The 21,654-nt window shown below is 36.8% G+C and overlaps 1 protein-coding gene across 8 annotated transcripts in view; it reads right to left on the bottom strand.

Moving 5' to 3' along the window:
- EVI5 (ecotropic viral integration site 5) overlaps positions 1 to 21,654 on the bottom strand; it is a 176,310-nt gene that overhangs the window by 80,727 nt on the left and 73,929 nt on the right. For all 8 annotated transcript variants that reach the window (XM_059688827.1, XM_059688830.1, XM_059688832.1 and 5 more), the window contains 4 exons: positions 17,563 to 17,697; positions 14,704 to 14,844; positions 13,953 to 14,111; positions 4,809 to 4,955 (listed from right to left, as the gene is read on the bottom strand). In XM_059688827.1, the coding sequence (XP_059544810.1) occupies positions 4,809 to 4,955; positions 13,953 to 14,111; positions 14,704 to 14,844; positions 17,563 to 17,697 (582 nt within the window). The remainder of the gene's footprint in view (positions 1 to 4,808; positions 4,956 to 13,952; positions 14,112 to 14,703; positions 14,845 to 17,562; positions 17,698 to 21,654) is intronic.

Here is a 21,654-nt window from a genome sequence, read left to right as displayed (position 1 = left end):
GTCACAAAGAAAAAACTCTAAAACCATATTCTATAATATCCGTGCTGTCACAGATTAGAGGAAACTGAGACATGCTAGGAAAATCTGAATAAAATCTATAGTTTAGGACTAACATTGTATCAACATTCACTTCTTAGTATCAATAAAGGTACCATGGTTATGTAAGATGTTAACATCAGGACAAGCTGATGAAAGGGTCTATGGAAATTCTCTGCACTATCTTTGCCACTTTTCTTTGAACATAAAATTATTTTAAAATCAAGAGTAAAAAAATCTCAGCCAGTGTGCTCAGTGGTTGAGCACTGACCCATGAACTAGAAGGTCACAGTTCAATTCCAGGTCAGAGCACAAGTCCGGATTTTGGGTGTGATCCCCAGGAGGCAACCAATCAATGATTCTCTCTTATCATGTTGTTTCAATCTCTCTCTCTCATCAGTAAACACATTTTTTTAAAAAAGAATCTTTTCAAAAAGTAAAAAAATCTGAAGCAAATACAGTAAAACAGAAAAAATATCATATATTGCTTTCCTACTTAAAATGTTTCACTAGCCTCCCACAGAGCAAAACCCAAACTTGTTGCCATGAGTATAAAAATCTACACTAATAAAAGAGAAAAATGGTAATTGGCGTACGACGATACCCTTTTCATTGGCTAATCGGGGCTATATGCAAATTAACTGCCAACTAAGATTGGCAGTTAACTGCCAACAAGATGGCGGTTAATTTGCATATGTAGGCACAATGCAGGGAGGCAAAAGGGAAAGCAGGAAGAAGCCCCCTGCCACTGACAGTGATCGGAAACCCAGGGGGGAGCTAAGAGCTGGGGGGCAGGGCAAAGGCGGCCCTGGGGCCGCCTTTGCCCTGCCCCCCAGCCATGATCAGAGAATCAGGTGCCTTTTCCGCCATGGCCAGTGAGAGCAGGAAGTAGGGGTGGAGCCAGTGATGGGAGCTGGGCACGGTCGAAGCTGGCAGTCCCAGGAGCTAGGGGCCCCTTGCCTGGGCCTAAAGCGAAGCCCACGATCGCGGGGCCGCTGCAGCTGCGGGTCCCCGCTGCCCGGGCTGAACGCCTCAGCCAGAGGCATCCTGCAGGGGCAGGGGCGGAGCCCGCGTGATCGCGGCGCCCCCCCCGCTGCCACTGCAGGTCCCCGCTGCCCGGGCCGGACGCCTAGGCCAGAGGCGTCAGGCCTGGGCAAGGGGCCGATCCTGCGATTGGAGGGTGATGGGGGTCAACACCTGAGGGCTCCCAGTAGTGAGAGGGGGCAGGCTAGGCTGAGGGACACTCTCCCCCCCCCCCCGCCCCACACCCAGTGCACGAATTTCGTGCACCGGGCCCCTAGTTTACATATAAGAAGTAGGGTCACAGCCTATCTCCCTGGCTTCATCTCATTAAGCTTTTCATTATGTACAAGACTCAGCAACCAAGTTCTTTCCTGCTTTTGAACTCTGTGACCCTATTCATGCAGGGATCTTGCGCTGGCTCTTCACAAGACTAATTCTTTGCTACTCTTTAGGTCCCACCTCTCATACCACCTTCTAGCACCGCATCTTAATTCCCACTTCCTCTGAACTCCCAGTCCACAGTAGATCATTAGTAATGATCTTATCAATTTTCACTTATTATCCCACTAAACATTATGTCCACCTTCCTCACTACTGTATCCTCAGTGCCTATAAGAGTAACTGACAGCCCTAGCCGGTTTGGCTCAGTGGATCGAGCGTCAGCCTGCGGCCTCAAGGGTCCCGGGTTCCATTTGGGTCGAGGGCACCAAAAACAAAAAGAAAAAGAAGAAAAAAAAAAGAGTAACTGACAGAAGACAGCCAAATATTTGACTTTATTCTCAAATACATAAGTAGATGCCATCATTCTTTGAAGTCTCATAATCTCGCCTCCTCCCAAACCGATTTGAGAATCACTGTCCTAGAATATGTAAATTACATCTATTTAAAACGAAAATATTTGCCTAGACACTTTGTAAGTAACATGACAAAGAAACAGGTACCATAATGCCCTTCTGTCAATGAAAAAAATGGTACAACATTCAGGAGGGTAATTTAACAAAATCTATGAAAAGAACCAATGTATTTACTCATTCACCAAACAATAACATTTATAGGAATTTATCCTACAAGAATGTGTAGATACATTTCTATACATCTGAAATTATGTATTTTACAAGGTTATTCATTATACTCCGTTTATAGTAGTAAAACACTGGGAACAACCCATGTGCCCATCAATAATGAGAAGACACTTCAAGAACTGATATTTAAAACTTTAGAAAACATATGGCCAAAAAAAAAAAAAGCAAAAGCAGAATATACAGTATGCTAACTTTCATGTAAAAGAGTGAGGACAAGAAAAAGTATGAACATTTACTTCACAATATTTGCCTAAAAGAAACTCTAAAAGGACTTATGAAAAAATAAAAGCATAACCTGGGGGTAAAAAATGAAAGAGGTATGTGGGAGGGTCAAGAAGAGAATGAGATAGAAGGGGTGTTATAATATTAGTATTGTAATCATAGTAAAAATACCTTGACTGACTTTCCTCACTTAACATTATTCATTACACAATTTTATAAGTTTGTATATAAATTAATATGTTTTCTCAATATATGTAGAACTAGAGAACCTAAAATCTTCCTATAATCTTCAAATTTTAATTTATGTAGAAAATCCCACAATCCCATTACTGAAATCTTAGGATCCAGGTGTGCTATGAAATTTCAGATTTTTTAGATTTTACAAAAGTAATATGATATATCCAGTAGGAGCTGAGGTGGCATCCATAATGAAACAGTATACTCAATGCTCAACACAATGAGGCAGTGAAGTATAAATACCCACACCAACTTGGATAAATAAAAATGATAAATGGCCATATTTCAATTCAAATCAGGTTTTGCTTCCAAATGAATTTGTGTAAAATTTATGAAAAAAACCTTTGGGTTTTATAGTGTTTGGGATTTTCATATTGGGAATCATAGACTTGTACTATGATCTTAAAGTGGGAACATTCAAATTCAGTTACAGAGGGAAAATAACATTAATATTAAAATAGCATCCTGACATTTTAAATAAATAAAAAATTAAATGAACTTTATTATTGTTTATCAACAAATAAGCTATAATCATATAAAACTAAATGAAAATTAATCAGATTTATATAATTGAAGGACAGGCTTCCTTGAAAGATAGGTTTGTTCCTGAATTGTTCCAACATAACAAGGAAAAATAAACTTAATCAGAATGTACTAGGTGCTAGAGAGACAAATAACACACTAGTCATTCTTGAAATAGGCAAAAGGCATTATAAAAGATTAAATAAATCATTACACAGCTTAAATGCAGGGGAAATATCAGAGTCAGCATCTGTAACATACTTCACAGAGGTATTAATGAACATTAAAAATTTTTTAAATCTCAAAAGAGTTCTTAAATTCTCTAAAATTCCAAATCTGAGCCTATTGCTTAAATTCAAAGAAAATTATTTTCGTCAGCAAATTCCCCAAATATTTATTTCCAAAGAACACTTTACTTTGATTAAAAGGTGGGAAGGCATTTGAGGAGAAATATTAAATCTAAAAATAGTGTTATCAACACATTTTAATAAAAACTTATAGCAATAATGAAAAACATTACATTTAGTTCTTTAATAAAAATGAGTCAGCAGACAATATAGCACAATAAAAACTCAGTAAAATATTAGTATAACAAATCAAGTTGATATAAACTCATCCCACATCATTTTATTTCTAAATTAGTCTAGTCATATACTTCAAGAGGGACTCCTCTTAAATTAGTACAAATTTCAGTACTGCCTACAGATTTCTGTCAGTGTAAATTGTAACAGCCATGCATATTAATTAGGATGTAATTTCATCTCTGGATTTCAGTGACACTGATAAACCACTCAAGCTTCACTCTTGGTTTTTAATGACACCAGAACAAGTTGATGGAATTACAGCTTTATATGTGCCATTGAAAGTCTTATTTCTTATCATAGAATAATAGGACTGGAATCTTTAAAGGGCATCATTCCTACGATCTCACCATGGAAAGATGGATATCTAGTTTGTTTTTTAAATCCCATAACTTGTCCTCAGCAATCCATTCTAATGCTCAGACCCCAGCACCTCTTTAGTTATTTCACACACACACACCCCCTCTCCTCCCACCCCACTTCCCATCTCCTCTCTCTTTCACCACTGCTATACTATAAACTTATTTCAGGAAAAAACATACTTGCATTCTAATGCTTTTACATGCTTTATGAATTCAAACACTTCACACAAAAATAGAAAAACTTATTAAAGTAGTAATGAGAAATGGACACAGTTTTCCCAATCCATTGGCACACACCCATTTCTTTTGCTCTCTACTCTATCCAGAAAACATGTGAATATATTCACTGCCCACTAATAAGGTACCTATCAAAGCAGAGCTGCCCTAACCTCTCTAAATTACCTATCTTCTTGGTTGAGACCTTAAAAGCTTTGGTTTTAAAGGGCTATCGGTCAAAAGAAATGTTGCAGACAGATACCAGTTTTAACCCCTTGGCTAACTTAATTTCATGCACTGGCACTTAACCAAGTGGTCAAAAACAAGGTTTCCTACCTGAAATCTACCTCAGAGCAAGATGCCCTACCCTGGTCTGAAAGCAACCACCAAACCAAGTTCAGAAAAACTGGAACATTAAACTAGTTTTATGGCTTTATTTGGTTTAAAGATGATGTAATCAATAATGAGATAAAACAAAACAGGAATTTTTATATTGACAAAAACAACTAGCTACTTGATATGTTTACCTTGCATTCAATCTCTGCTTGTTTGCGTTTTGCTTCACTTAATTGAGTAAGCAGTCCTTTGTTCTGCGCAGAAAGATACTGCACCTTCTCCTGTAGACTGATCACCTCTTGTTCTGCTCTTCGAAGATGGTTACTGTTGATCTGGTTCTAATAATAAAAAAAATACAAATACTCAGATTATACATATAAAAGGCCTGAAAAAACTCATAAATTTCTACCTACCCATTTCATGCTTATACAACATTATAAAAAATGTTGTTGCCGAAACCGGTTTGGCTCAGTGGATAGAGCGTCAGCCTGCGGACTGAAGGGTCCCGGGTTCGATTCCGGTCAAGGGCGTGTGCCTGGGTTGCGGGCATATCCCCGGTGGGAGATGTGCAGGAGGCAGCTGATCGATGTTTCTCTCTCATCGATGTTTCTAACTCTCTATCTCTCTCCCTTCCTCTCTGTAAAAAATCAATAAAATATATTTAAAAAAAAAATGTTGTTATATTACTTATAGGTAGATTTTATTCAACAAATACTTAAAAACTAAAAAAAGTGAAAGATTTATAAAACTGCTTTAAAATCAAATTAATGAATTCATAAGGTCCATAATTAGAAACTCTCATTATAGCTCAATTTACCATCTATACTAATAAAAGGGTAAATGCTAATTAAACCAGACATCTTCCAGACATCCTTCTGAACAAAGCCACAGTGGCGGGGCAATCAGGCCAGCAGAAGAGAGCAGTTAGGGGCAATCAGGCCAACAGGGGAGAACGTTAGAGGTGATTAGGCAAGCAGGAAGAGTGGTTAAGGGTGACCAGGCAGGCAGGCAGGTGAGCAATTAGGAGCCAGCAGTCCCAGATTGCGAGAGGGATGTCCTGGATTGGAGAGGGTGCAGGCTGGGCTGAGGGAACCCCCTCTTGCATGAATTTAGTGCACTGGGCCTCTAGTTATATAATAAATACCTATAAACTACAAGGATGGTCACATAGAACTTGAAGGTATTAATTTCTGAAATAGGCAATGTGGTACAAAGTGGGTAGATACAGGATGAGGATGAATTTAGCTCTTCTTTCCAATTATCAAAATAAAGCACAGACCAATTGAAGGTGCCATTACCATTTACTGGATGTAAACCTGTTTTCAAAAATGTTCCATGTGCATGTCTACATTCCTCCAATACACAGAACAGTCTACTTTCATGGAGCATGGACTGATTTTGAATTCTGGCTTACTATTTGGTGATTAAGCTAACTAGTTAATATTTCTGAGTCTCAATTTTCTTACTTAAAAATGTATATAAAAATACTACTATCCTGGCCTCTGTGGCTTAGTTGGTTGGAGCACCATCCCATACACCAAGAGGTCGCAGGTTAGATTCCCAGTCAGGGCAGATACCTAGGTTGTGGGTTTAATCCCTAGCTGGGCACATTGAGGTAGCAACAGATTGATGTATGTTTCTCTCTCACATCGATATTTTCCTGTCTCTCTTTTTCTCTTTCTATCCCTTCCTCTCTCTAAAATTAATTTAAAAAATACTACCTATTTCCCATTTGGTTTTCTTCAGAATTAACTGAGATAATACATGTAACTAGCTTAATATATAGTAAGAACTCAATAAACACTATCTGCTTCATGTTTTATAATTATAGGACATGCTATAAAAAACCCCCATAGAACTTGAATCAACTGACTTGAGATAATTTTTCCATTCAGGCTTAACCCAGCCTGAATTTTCTCAACCTCAAATTATTCTATCAGGGGCCTGAAAGCAACAATAGGAATTTTCATAACCAAAGACATGTAAAATCTGGCTCCTCGTTTAACAGTTCTTCAACCTTGGTCAAGTTATCTAATCCCATCAAATTTCAGTACACTGGTATAAGCATAGATATTCCCACTTGCCTTTCAAGGCTGTGTTGTAAGAATTATATGAGAAAAGTTTATGAAAGGAATCTCATACAATGCCTGAAATTTAACAGATACTTAATAAATGCTCAATTGTTCCTATCATATCTATTCTGAAACCAACCCTGCCTCTAGTTTTAATTAAAAATCTGGATCATCTAATAGATTTAAGATCCAACATTTCTTACCACTTCTGGATTTCTTCATCTTCATTTTTACTTATCTTTCTGACTCACAGAAGAAATGCCTCCTTTCTAAGTAATGCCTCTATATTACTCTCTTCCTTTTCATTTTCAACGAATACTGCCTGTCTACAAAATTGTAGTAAACTCTTGGTATTGTATTCAAAATGTTCCACCACCTCTTTCTACTGCCTTGCCTTCTACCATTAAAACAAATAACTATACTTCAGAGGAACATACCTTTAAGATAAGCTGTAAAGAATTCCCACAGATAAAATTCCTCCTGCACCCTGATTACAATTCCATGACCCAGAATGACAAAACACACCCAAAACCCAAAAATTGGCTATGAATGAGAAACAGTAAATAAAAAAATAGCAAGAAGAGATTTTTAAGAACCCTATATAACAAATCACAGAGACTTTATATGAGATAATTTATGTTTAAAAAAAAAGATAATTTATGTTCAAAATTATTAGACATAAAAAAGGAAGCAAAAGCAAAGCACAAGTTACTGTCAAGAAAATTTGACAAATTTTAAAAAATAACCAAGTGCAATTTCTAAAAATAATATAGCCACTGATATTAAAAATCCAATTAAAGGTTAGATTAAATACACTGAAGAAACAATTAGTGTCTCAGAAATCAGACATAGAAAAGAGAATAAGAAAGTACAAAAAAACCAAAACTGCCTAATAGAGGTTGCAGGATAAAATAAAATAAAATAAAATAAAATAAAATAAAATAAAAAGGAGGTGAGAGATGATGGTTTAAGACAGCAATTTTCAACCTTTTTTGTTTCCCGGCACACCAGAAAGATATTATATTTTTGCCAATCTTAAAAAAAATGGATATAATTTTTATTCATTCATATAGGATGGCTTCTATTGTGCTGGCTGTTGTCATTTTTTTTTATTTCACAACCTAAGGCAGGTTGGGGAACATCTGGCCCGTGGGTCATATAAGGCCAGCAAAATCCTTTGGTCTGGCCCTGCCAAGTCATTAGGGGTGAGTTAATTAAATGTTTGACCAAATATAGCAGGCTAATTTTTTTAAATATATGTTTTATTGTTAATAGTATTACAGATATTTCCCATTTAGCAGGCTAATTTTTAAGTTGATAATTTTGTATGGCCTGCAAATGATGTTATAAATATCCAAATGGCTGTTGGCAGAAAAAAGGTTCCCTATCCCTGATCTAAGGGAAAAGACGTCAGTGCCCCTGACTAAATGGTCAGGTATTTCATGTTTTAAAAATTCTTGCAGCACACCGGCTGAAAATTGCTGATCTAAGCAATGATAATAGTTGAGAATATTTTACAACTGAAAGAAAAAAAAAGAAAATATATATAAATCCACATGAAGTTCAGGAAACACAACTAGTCCCAAACAGGACAAATAAAATCCTCACTAAGACAGAATGTAACAAAGCTTAGAATGCTAAAGAAAAGAAGAGGCAAACGAAGGTAAAATCTGAGTCTGTGAAGGGGGAAAGTGAAATATCTGGCAGACATATATATCAACAGGAAAAATATGTAGTGCTTAAAAAAATAAATTTCATCCTCCAATTCTATACTCAGCTAAACTTTTACACAAGAGTGAGAGAAAGCATATTTATTTTCAGAAAGTACGAGTATAAATATATGATTGAAACTGGAAAGAAACTTAAATAAAAGAATAGAGAGCAAAAAATTGGTAAAATAGGTAAACAAATTCAAACGAGCAAAGACTCCATAAAACAACAATAATGCCTAGTAATTTGGATGTATAAAAAAGATATACAATAACAGTAAAATGTAAGATCTGAAGATGGAAGAAGAGCACATGAAGTTCGTCTAAGGCCCTTACTAGTTTGGAAGGAAGACAGAGATAATTACTAACTTTAGTCTTTGTTTAGTCAAATAAGCATTTTCAATATTTTTCAAGTAATATACACTAATAGAAAAGAAATTATGAAAGTCACACTAGAAGAGAGAAAGAAAAATGAAAGTAAGCCAATAAAAAGCAATAAAGGAGGAAAAAGCAGAGAAAAGGAAGACATAAAAATTACAAAGTAATTGCAAATATATCATAATAAAGACTTTTGAATTCTGTCAGGAATCTAGAGAGTCAGAAAGTGCATTGTGCTCACCCTTTCAATTAAAAAAAGAAAAAATGCCAGTCAAACTCTACATTCATGACTTTTGTTGAACCCATAGAAGTGAGGTCAGAGGGCAACCAACTAGCCCCAAATCTAAGGAGAGACAAGGGCAGAAGCAGTTGGAAACTATTAAGCATATTTCAACTAGAATAAGTATCAGATTGGTGGAGGCCAAGTGTGGAGCCCAAGGGCGCAGCAAAGTTCACAAATCTCTTCATGGGCCCCAACAGGTATATACAAAAAATATTGCTGAGAACCTTGAAAAAGAGAGGTCAACGGTACAGGCCCGAGGGAGGGGAATAGCAGCCAATACGGGAGGGGCACTAACTCTTGCTTGCCTCCTTTAAGGAATAAAAGGTTTAATTTGGTTGGAATACTAATCTCCTTGGGGCACTAGGGAAATTTTTGTATCTGAGGAAGGGGCAGGACTATATATGGGCCTAGGACTATAGTTGCGGGTGGGGCAGGAGTACTAAGAAGGCCAAATACCCCAGGCCCAGGGACAGTGCAGCCTAAGGCTGAGACTTTATCAGAACAATAGGACAGAGGTATTTTCTACCAGCCAACTTCCTGTAACAGGTAACTGGAATACTGCTAGAGAATGACCCTCTCTGAGGTGCTATGCAAAGGGAAGACCTAGAGACACTGAGAAAATGCTTGGCAAACCAGCCCCCAATCTAAAAATAAGATATTGTTAGAGGAATTTGAAGTCTGTGGTGTAATGAAGGTTAACCACAGAAACAAACCTCAAACCCAGCCCAACTCCTAACTATATTAACTCAAATCCCCCACATTAAAGTCCCAGAGGAAGGAAAGGTGTGCGCATAACCAGGCACAAAAACTGTTTACCTTAGTCTACTGTCCTACACAAGGTATCCAATTTTCAACACAGAAAATTACAAAGCTTAGGAAAAGGTAAGAAAAACAAAACATTACCAAGAGACAAAGTAATCAACAGAACCAGCTTCTTGTATGACACAGATTTTAAAATTATCGACAGGGTATTTAAAATAAGTGTGATTAATGTGCTAAATGCTCTAAGGCATCGGTTCTCAACCTGTGGGTCGCGACCTCTTTGGCGATCCAACGACCCATCCTGCATATCAGATATTTACATTACGATTCATAACAGTAGCAACATTACAGTTATGAAGTAGCAACGAAAGTAATTTTATGGTTGGGTCACAACATGAGGAACTATATTTAAAGGGCCAGAAGGTTGAGAACCGCTGCTCTAAGGGAAAGGTGAAAAACATGTAAGATCAGATAGGTAATATCAAAATAATGGAGAGAAAAAGAAGAGAGCATCCAAGAGTTGCTGGTCATCAATCTAACACATGTGTAACTGAAATACCAAAAGAAGACAGTGTGAAACAGAAGAATATTTGGAGAAATAATGACCCAGAATTTTCCAAATTTTATGGTACACATACATCCACAGGTCCAAGAAACTCAGAGAAAAAGTAAAGAAAAAACCACTCAACTCATATTTCCCAAAAGAGGCTGTCAAATTTCATTGAAATTTGAAAATTTCAAGTTTATCACTTAAAGTTGTTCAGAGAATCTTTTTAAAAAGTATTTTCACTGAATCTATACCAGGTAGGGCAAAGGTACGTTTACGGTTGTGAGTATGCAAAACACAGAGTTTATTCTTACTGTACATTATTATTTACAAGTTTTTTTCCATACAAATTTGTAAACCTACTTTTGCCCCACCCTGTATTTACCAGGCATGTTCCTTTTTTATTCTTAATAGTGTTTATTTGTGTCTTCTTTATTTTCTTGAAGTCTTGCAGAAGTTTGCTTTATCTTACTAAACCAGACTCAAAAAGACACAGAAAGCCTGAGATCAGTAACCCTTCAACAACTAGGATCAATAGTTTCTATACTCACAAAATAAGACTGTTTGAAGATAGAAATTCCAGCAAATATTAAAATAATGAGTAATTCCAATCTCATATAAAATTTCTGAGAACAGAAAAAGATAAAATACAACCCAACTCATTCACCTTGGGGCAAAAATCAGGAGTCTCCCCCAAAAGGAAAATCTAACTTAGGTACCACAAAACCTAAAGTATAAAAAACCTGAATCCAGCAACGGTCATGTGTTGTATATGTCTCTGTGTAAACGTCCTGTCACAACCTTGTTTGCCTTTTAGCACTTTAAGAATAGTTTCTCAGTGTAACTGGTTTGCTTTACAAACCTATATATTTTACTTTATGCATTAAAAAGCATTATTTTGAGGAGTCATGGGTTTCAGACTGAAAAGGGGGTTCATGGAACAGAAAAATAATAAAACCCCCTGATAAAAGAAGCTCTTCGAGATACACACAAGTAAAGATGTGCACGGATGTTCAGAGCAGCACTATTTACAATAGCAAAATGGGTACAAAGAGTGTGTGGTTCAGTAACTAAGGTATGCACACTAGGCGGACTTTTCTAGAAGTCATTAGGAATGAAGGAACTGGAGCTATATGTATCAATAAGGACACATGTCTTAACCTGGACGCTGGGTACATAGGTGTTTGATGTAAAACTCTTTGAATGATTAATATAGCATTACTATTAAACCACCGTTTTTATTTTTCACATTTTGCAATGGGAAAACTTCACGGATCATCTCTAGTTCAAGCACTGGCACTTAGGAACCATTTCTCTTCTAGCAAAATTCATCCAAAATCACACTTATTAGTCAGGTACAATTCAAAATACAAAATCCTTAGGGAACCTTCCCCCAAACAATCTAGTTGGAACTAATTTTCCCCTCCATTCTCCATAGCAATTTCCAACTCTCTAATTACCACATTTCTGATTATATATTTTTCCAGTTATATTAAGACTAGAGGCCCAGTGCACAAAATTCATGCGGGGGGGGGGGGGGAGGTCAGTCCCTCAGCCCAGCCTACACCCTCTTGCAATCTAGGACGCCTCGGGGGATGTCCCACAGGGATCAGGCCTAAACCAGCAGACAGACATCCCTCTCGCAATCCGGGACCACTGGCTCCTAACCACTCGTCTGCCTGATCACCCCTAACCACTCTGCCTATCTGCCTGATCACCCCTAACCACTCTGCCTGCCTGCCTGATGCCCCTAACTGCTTGCCTGCCTGCCTGATCACCCCTAACCGCTCACCTGCCTCTAACTGCTCGCCCCTAATTGCCTCTGCCTTGGCCCCCACACCCAGGACCCAGGCATCTGTCCTCCACCAGCCGCAGGCACCCAGGACCCAGGCTTCCCTCCCTCTGGCAGGCCGCAGGCACCCAGGACCTGGGCTGGCTTTGCCCGGGCCAGCCACAGGCACCCAGCCAGCTTTGCCCGGGCCAGCCACAGCGCAGGCACCTGGTACCCCAGGTGACCTCTCTTAGGCCCCAGCTTTGTCCAGAAGGATGTCAGAATGACGTCCGGTCTAATTAGCATATTGCCCTTTTATTAGTATAGATATAACTGACATATAGCACTGTATAAATCAGTGGTGGCGAACCTTTTGAGCTCTGCGTGTCAGCATTTTGAAAAACCCTAACTTAACTCTGGTGCAGTGCCACATATAGAAATTTTTTGATATTTGCAACCATAGTAAAGCAAAGACTTATATTTTTGATATTTATTTTATATATTTAAATGCCATTTAACAAAGAAAAATCAACCAAAAAAATGAGTTCACGTGTCACCTCTGACATGCGTGTCATAGGTTCACCATCACTAGTATAAATCTAAAGTGTACAGCATAATGACCTGACTTAAATATATTATGAACTGATTACCACAATACTTAATTAACATCTATCATCTCAGAAAATAAATTATATTAAATATAGTTTGTGAATGCCTGATTCCTCAAGGATAAGTTCTTGGAAGGTTGGACAGTACTTTATATCACAAGTTCTCAAAACCACATTTGTTGAATTTGACTCATTCACTTATACCCACTCTGAAATAAATCCTGAACATGGCTTAAAAGCTGTGTTTGCATCTTTAATATCTATACTGAGATAACATTTGATTATAAAAACTAGATTTCTACTTTTCATCTTACTATTATTTTTAACTACTACAATGAAAAATACAAGAAAATAACTTTGAACAATGTAAAACAAAATATATTTATTTATTTTAAAGGATTTACATATTCATGTTATGTTCGGGTTGGAATGACTGTTTTTTGCACATAAGTTTATAGACTGATATGTGAGTTAACTATGCCCCCTACTGACTGAATAAGTATTTTGAAAACAAAATTAACATTACAAAGAATAGAGAACATGGCCCACACAAATGCATCACATAAAAACTATATGTACCTTTATAATACAAATGGATGTCATAAAAAGGACCTTTCAGATCTTAAATATATTTAAGATAGAGTTTATTAGAGAAAGGGGGATTTGAGAAGTATAATTTTGAACTGACTCATTCAGAATCACATTACACAACTTTAGGAATCATTTTTCACATTATATTTTATACCAGTGGTTCTCAACTAGGGAATTTTGCCAAGGACATTTGCAATGTGTAGAGATATTTTTGGTCATTACCCATCTAGTGGGTAGAGGCCAGGGATGCTACTAAACATCCAAAAATGCACAAGCCAGTCCCCACAATAAAGACTTCACCTTGTCCAAAATGCTAATAGTGTTGAGATTGAAAAATCTGCTCTACATGAACATTCCCTCTCAAGTTGTATAACAAGCTAACAAAGTCAAATGGAGCATTACGACTTGCTTAAACTTTGTTGAATGGCTCAAAGACATTACGTCTCTGATATCAAAAACCATAATGTTAGCCCTTTTTATTTGGGCTACAAAATTGTAGTCTAGATAGTTTCACATGTCCACCTTTTAGCTCTATTCTAGGGATGATTCAATCTGTGCATAAATTTTTGATCTGCTAATGATATTTTTTAAAGATATTGGGCTTTCCATCTTACCTGTGTTTCCATTTCCATCATCCTTTGTTTTATTTCTCTTATTTCTGCCTGTGTTTCTGCTTCTCTAAGTCGAATAGTCATCAATTCATCTTGTAACTCATTCACAGTATTTTTCTTAGGTGGGTCTTTCCATCTCCCAGTAGTACGAGCTAAGTGGCGCTAAAACACAAAAAATTACATTGCAACAAATATTTCCAGTATCAAAATAAGAGCTAACTTTACTGAGCAATTATTTTAGATCCAGTAGTATGTTAAGCACTTTATACACAGTATTTTATTTAATCCCCAGAAACATCGATGTTTCTAACTCTCTATCCTTCTCCCCTCCCCTCTGTAAAAAATCAATAAGATATATTTTTTAAAAATAAATAAAAAGTTACAAATTTATATTGGTGTCAGCCTTCTACTATCTCATACTGAAAAATGGATTTAATATCAACAGAAGAAATATGTACTATATAAAGGATTATTTCTTTATAGGTTTTTAGAAAAAATTATATAAATTACAATGATATGACAGCAAAAATATGATGATCTCCATTTTATCTTCTTTAATTATAAGAGTTAAAAAGGGAGAAACAGTTAAAGATACTTGCAACTTATAAATTCTCTCAGTTGTGTACATTATACAGGGTCTTTCATACTTTAAAGTCATATCCCAGTGTTGATCATCAACTACTTCAAACTCATACAAATTGAATATTCAGGTTTTACCCTCTTTTTAGAAAGCACACAAAACATATTGATATACCTGCCAGTGTTCCTCTAAATCTCTGACTTGTTGTCTAAGTTCTTTCAAACCCATAATAGCTTCTGCTTCTCTCAGTTTCACAGCAATGAGTTCTTCCTGAAGCCTTGCAATGTTATTCTCATCAGGAAAGGAGTTGTTTCTCTAAAGCAAGAAAAAATTTAACTTAGGATTTTTAAATGTAAAGAATAAAATAAAATAAATAAAGCATATAAGAGCTATTTTGTCCCATATATAATTATACTTAATTTTATTGAGATACTAGAGGCCTGGTGCATGAAATTCGTGCACTTGGGGGGGAGGAGGGGAGAGGTCCCTCAGCCCGGCCTGCGCCCTCACCTTCCGGGAGCCCTTGGGGGATGTCTAACTGCTGCAGAGGTGAGAGAGGCTCCTGCCACCACCACTGCACTCGCCAACCGTGAGCCCAGCACAGGGCTTATGGCTGAGTGGCGCTCCCCCTGTGGGAACACACTGACCACCAGGAGGCAGCTCCTGCATTGAGCATCTGCCCCCTGGTGGTCAGTGCATGTCATAGTGACTGGTCGTTCCACTGTTCAGTCAATTTGCCTATTAGCCTTTTATTATATAGGATAATTCATAAACCACAAAACTTACTCTTTTTAATTAGACTAGTCAGTGGTTTTTAAGAGATTCACAGGGCTGTATAACCAACATCTTGATCTAATTTCAAAACATTTTAATTACTCCCAAAAGAAACCCTATACCATTACCAATCACTCCACATTTCCCCTCCCCCCCAGCCCTGGGCAGCCCTTATTCCTTCAGTGTCTATGGATTTGCTTATTTAGGACATTTTCCTATAAATGAAATCATACAATAGGTGGCTTTTATAATTAGTTTCTTTCATTTGTCATTTTTTAAGATTCATTCCTTTTCTTTTTGCCAAATAACATTCCGTTCATTATATGGATATACCATATTTTATTTATACATTCATCAGTTGACAGAAATCTGTGTTGCTTCCACTTTTTGGCCAGTATGTACAAGGCTGCTATGACTGTGTAAAAGTTTTGGTGTGGACCTGTTTTTAATTCTCTTGAGTATATATCAAAGAGCAGAACTGCTGAATCAAATGGCAATTCCACATTTAATTTTTAAGAAACTGTTAATCTTTTCCAAAGCAGCTGCACTATTTTACATTTCCACAGTAATGTGTAACGCTAACTACTTAATTCTGAGAACACAGAAAGTCTAACTCTACTTTGTTTAATAATACTAATCAGTGTTACAAACCAATAGAATTAAAAATGCTTTTCAACATGACAATAGATTTACTCACCTGTGGTTAGGACTCCAAATGAAGCATAACATCATTTACATTTTAAAGATTCATGGAAAAGAATAGCCTAAAATCTGTTTTGTTGTATTTTCTCAGCATGTCATTTTGGAGAGGAGTATAAAATCTCTGTGAGTTAGTCACTATTTATGTCAATAGTTACAAAATTAGTACTACTATTAGGTTAGGTGACTGTTAGATTACTCTCCTATCATACTGAAAGACCCACCTTAAGAAATAGGGTAGCCCTGACTGGTTTGGCTCAGTGGATAGAGCGTCGGCCTGCAGACTGAAAGTTCCCAGGTTTGATTCAGGTCAAGGGCATGTACCTTGGCTGCAGGCACATCCCCAGTGGGAGGTGTGCAGGAGGCAGCTGATCGATGTTTCTCTCTCATCGATGTTTCTAACTCTCTATCTCTCTCCCTTCCTCTCTGTAAAATATCAATAAAATATATTTTAAAAAAAAAGATATAGGGTAGCCCTGAATTAAAATGCTCTGGGAGGTGACCATGAGATCCTAAATGAGATGCCCAGTAAAAGCTCCATAGGTAAACTGAGGTACTAATGAGACTAACTTGAATCTATGAAATTTTCTATCTCTGAATACATAAAGTGGTTCTTGCCAACTACACATTTTTATGATGAACTTTAAATATTTTCTCTATGAAAAACCAAAAATTTACTGCATATGCATAAAAAGAGAGCCTTGCTTGAAGAAATTAACCTTAGGAAGCACAAAACCTTCCAATTTCCTTTCTATCCTATGCCATGAATACCAACAAAGCTCCTTAAGAAATCCATTTTCAAAATGGACTCAAGGACATTTCTTACTACCAAAAATTCAAAACAGAGAGGACCAGTTTCTTATCTACATCATGGAGCCCATAAAACTCCCAAGTTAGAGACCAAATATTCTGTTAGGCATTTTCAGTCTTATTGGCCTTTTTCTCAATAAATAGAATAAATTTTCCCCAAAAAATGTAAAATAGCAAGCAGATTTCTAGCAAAATTATTCCACTACTGACTATAGTTATTTCCTGCTCTATTTCCACTATTTGCCTAAACCTCAACTTCTTTAATGACTTTGAAAAGAGATAAGTTAGCTTCCGTAGCATACCTCAAGCTAAGATCTTCCTGAGGTGGCTTACTATACCTTGGAAAATTGCGACAGTTATACTCAGATGAAATTCTCCCTGAAATGTTTATGTATTAGTCATATCCAATCTCTTGCAGAAGAAGATATTACAATATTTGAGAACAGTTAATTTCTATCCCCTAAGTATCTCTTCTCCAACATTTAAATATTATTCATATCAAAATTATCCTGTTTTCCTGTAAAAGGACTCTAATCTCTACTTTTACCCTTAAATATGGGGCTTTGAGTAGTATGGCAACAACAAAGAATAATTGGGAATCTTACTTTTTTCCTTTCAAATCTCAGTATCTAATATGTAAGGTTTCTAATGTGTAAAATCACCAAATCCAACTGAACTGCTCAATAAGTACTTAAATATCTAACACATGTCCCTTTAATTTGGGAGTAACAGCATTTATGTTGGTCTCACCTTCTCCATATCCAGGACTTTATCCTGCATCTCCTTTAGTGCACACTGAGCCTCGGCTTCCCTCAGACGGGCCTGAACCAATTCCTTCTCTAGCTGTAGCACAAAATCTTCACTGTAGCTGGAACTGCATTTATGCTACAAATTACAGACATATACTGAAATTTCATGAAGCATAAATGTACGTATAATAGAAATAAATGCAATGGCACAGTACAGTTATTAAGAGCAATCAAACATAAAAGTTCCATCTACCCAATATTTTTAGCATATCTCCTCCAAATAACTTTTCAATGAATAAAAAAGTTTGACATCCATAAAGATGATCACATTATTGGGTGTTGGTAACCAGTTATTACACTCATTAAATCCAATTTATAGAAAATGTCTCTTTATCTTTCTATCTATCCAGATACTAAGAGTCTGTCCTGATTCTATAGACCTGCACTGTACAATAGTGTAACCATTTGCCGCCTGTGGCTCCTGAGCATTGAATGTGGCTCGGCCAAGTTGAGAAAGGCTGTAAGTGGAAAATACAAACTGGATTTTGAAAATATGAAATACAAAAGGTAAAATATCTCATTAATAACTTCTATATTGATTACCTGTTCAAATAATATTTTGAATATACTGAGTTAAACAAAAATATTCACTTTTCTGTAATTATTAATTACTACTTTTAATGTGGCATTTTAAATGCCGATGTGGCTCATTATATTGCTATTGGACAGTACTGTTATGGACTACACATAAGTACATATTTACTGAAAATTCTATTTTAATTTAACAGAAATAAAAACAAGGGATCCACAATAATGTGAACCATCCTAAATCCCAGCAAAACAAAAATGTATTTTCTTTTAGAACTGTAGATCTCTTTTTAAAAATATGCATAAAAATTAGTGTTGGAAGCAGAGAAAAATGCAGATGCTGCATGAACAAATTAACCATAGAAGCATGAAACCTTTCCATTTCCTCTCGTATGCTATAATGTGAATAGCAATGCAGCCACTTAAAAAATCTCCTTTTACTAGTAAACCAGTTTCTACACAAAAGTTGTTCTAAAAAAAGCAAAAATATGTCAATTCACCACTCTAAAAGATTCCTAAAATAAAGTATCACTTTACATCAACTCAAAATTTCAAAATAGAGTCATAGAGAACGATCTCCTACTGAATTAGCATGAGAATGGCTCCTTTCATTCTTCAGAATATTAGGAACAAAACAAATGCCAGACTAAAACTCTATTTTAAAAAAACTATTAAGTGCCTATTTAAAACATATGGTACTCCCTTACCCCAGTTACCCAAACAGATGATGTCATTTTTTAAAATGTGAACAATTCACTTATTAAGCAAATTAGGACTTTTTAATTCAATACATTACACATTATTTCTCCTAGTAATTTTCTGATACAATTAAAACATTTCATTACAAGAAATACATCTGCAACAAGTATATCACTTTAGCAAATACTTACCTTACCAAATGGGGGAAAGGCACTCTTTTGGAATGACCAAACTACAGGTGTCATCATTTTTGTTTAATAAGATCATAGTTATTTTATGAATAATACCAGGATTTTTTGCCCTTAATCTAAAGCCCTAGAAACTGCAGTTCAGGTTTGTTTGCCAAGACTCTATTTTAGGAAACCCCCAGGAATACATCAAACCCAAATGACCCATATGAGAATGGACTCACTGACCTGGTATAAACCAAAGGATCCAACCAAGCACACAAAAAATGCTACTAAGATTGGGAAAATTTTTTTTCAATAAAATTTACAAAACTTCTAATTGTTCTCTTGTTCAAGTGGTAAATTCTAAATTCCACAGTTTATATGTTATTTCTCCTTTCATACTTCCTATTTGTTCCTTAACCCACTGAAAACTAGCCTTAGTTCCTGATAAAACTGCTCTAATTATGAACAATAGCAATACTCAGTAAAAACATAAAACCTCAACGAAAGCCCTTTTCTTCAGCTCTTATCTTCACCAGGCAACTGATTAATCTTAAATACAACTTTTTCCTGCCTTAGATTTTGGGATATTTCTCTTCCCTGGTTCTCCTGCCTATCTTCTCTATCTCCCCTACCAATTCTACTTTAGATAGGTATCCATGAGTTTCAATATTGTGTTTTATCTCAATCTTTCCTTTAATTTTCTTATTTTGTAAATCAATCCTATGTGATTTCTTCCATTGTCCATATAGTAGTCTGCATGTATAGGCAGTATCAGATATTGTCTTTATATAGTCTACTTAGAAGATGTATGCTATCACCAAGGAAGCATCTATTAAAATAGCAAAATGGGGAAGGTAGAGGGAAACAGGGACAAGAGGAAGAGAGGACAAACAATGTTGGAATTCAAAGGAAGGAAGGAAGGAAGGAAGGGAGGGAGGGAGGGAGGGAGGGAGGGAGGGGAAGAAGGGACTCTTAAGTCCATATTTCCAGCCCACATCTTTTTATTAAGCTATATCCATATTCATCACAATTTCCTACTGGTCTTCTGAATCTGGTTGATCTCATATTCACCTCACATTCAACATGTCAAAACTCAACGCCCCATCTTTCCCTCCTAATGTATTACTATTTTGCTAAAAATCCCACCATCTAACATATGACCAAGTCAAAACTTCCCCTGTTATATTCCCCTTATAATCATAGAACCTGAATAATTTTTCTTCCAGATATCTCTTGAATTTGTCTGTTCCTCTCCACCTTTATTGTCTTTGTTTTTATTCATGCCTTCATCTCTTTCTTTGGACTATTGCAATAGTCCTACCTATATCCTTCCTGTTTAGTGGGTATCATTATTTTATGTTATGTTTCACACTAAATTGAAATGAATAGAAGGCATTTTTACAATTCTTCCACCTGAACCCTACTGTTTTGAGCTGGAGGAAGTTTTGATTCCACGTTTATTAATACAAATGTGCTACTGAAAATTATACAAACATTGAAATACCTTTAAAATGTATTCAGGATGAATCTAACGCCACTAAGCCACTTTCACCCTGGCCAATTATATTCATACACACTTTGGTTGGGCAAAGAGTATTTTCATTTTAAAATCAATTGGATAGGATGATCCATTCTGTGGATAACAGTCAGCCTCCTTCCTAACAACTCCCGTCATTGTCCCCAAACAAGCTTATGAACAAAGTGGCCATGGTGACAGGGATGGAGGTTATGCATGGGCTCAACAACATGGATTTCCACTCACTGAGGCTATGACCACTGCAGAGTGTCCAATCTGCCAGGAGCAGAGACCAACACCAAATCCCTGATATGGCACCGATCAGTCAGCTACCTGATGGCAGGCTGATTACACTAGACCATTTCCAACATGGAAGGGGCAACATTTTGTTCTTACTGGACTAGACACCCACTCAGGATATGGGTGTGCATTCCCTGCATGCAATGCTTTTGTCAAATTAGCATCAATGGACTTAAAGAATGCCTTATCCACCAGCATTGCTTCTGAACACAGAACTCACTTCACAGCAAAAGAAGTGCAACGATGGGCTCAAGTTCACAGAATTTATTAGTCTTACCATGTTCCTTAATATCCTGAAGGAAATGGCTAGACAGAACAGTGGAATGGCTTTTCTGAAGACTTAGTTACAGCTAGATGGCAATACCTTGCAGGACTGGAGCAAGGTTCTCCAGAAGTATGAACATGCTTTGAATCAGTGTCCAATATATGGGTTTTTTCCCCCATAATAAGGATTCACAGATACAGGAATCAAGAGGTAGAAATAGGAATGATACCGCCCTAGCTAGTTTGGCTCAATGGATAGAGCATCGGCCTGCAGACTGAAGGGTCCCGGGTTCGATTCCGGTCAAGGGCACATGCCTGGGTTGCGGGCTCAATCCCCAGTGGGGGTGTGCAGGAGGCAGCTGATCAAGGATTCTCTCTCATCATTGATGTTTCTCTCTCTCCCTCTCCCTTCCTCTCTAAAAATCAATAAAATATATATTTTTTAAAAAGAAATAGGAATGATACCACTCACTATTACCCCTAGTGACTCACCAGCAAAATATCTGCTTTGAGACTCTACTCTGCTGATCTTCAGATCTTAGTTCCAGAGGGA

This window comes from Myotis daubentonii, chromosome 3, assembly GCF_963259705.1.
Source record: "Myotis daubentonii chromosome 3, mMyoDau2.1, whole genome shotgun sequence".
In the NCBI taxonomy this organism is placed as follows: Eukaryota; Metazoa; Chordata; class Mammalia; order Chiroptera; family Vespertilionidae; genus Myotis; species Myotis daubentonii.
This window is presented reverse-complemented; position numbering and strand designations above follow the sequence as displayed.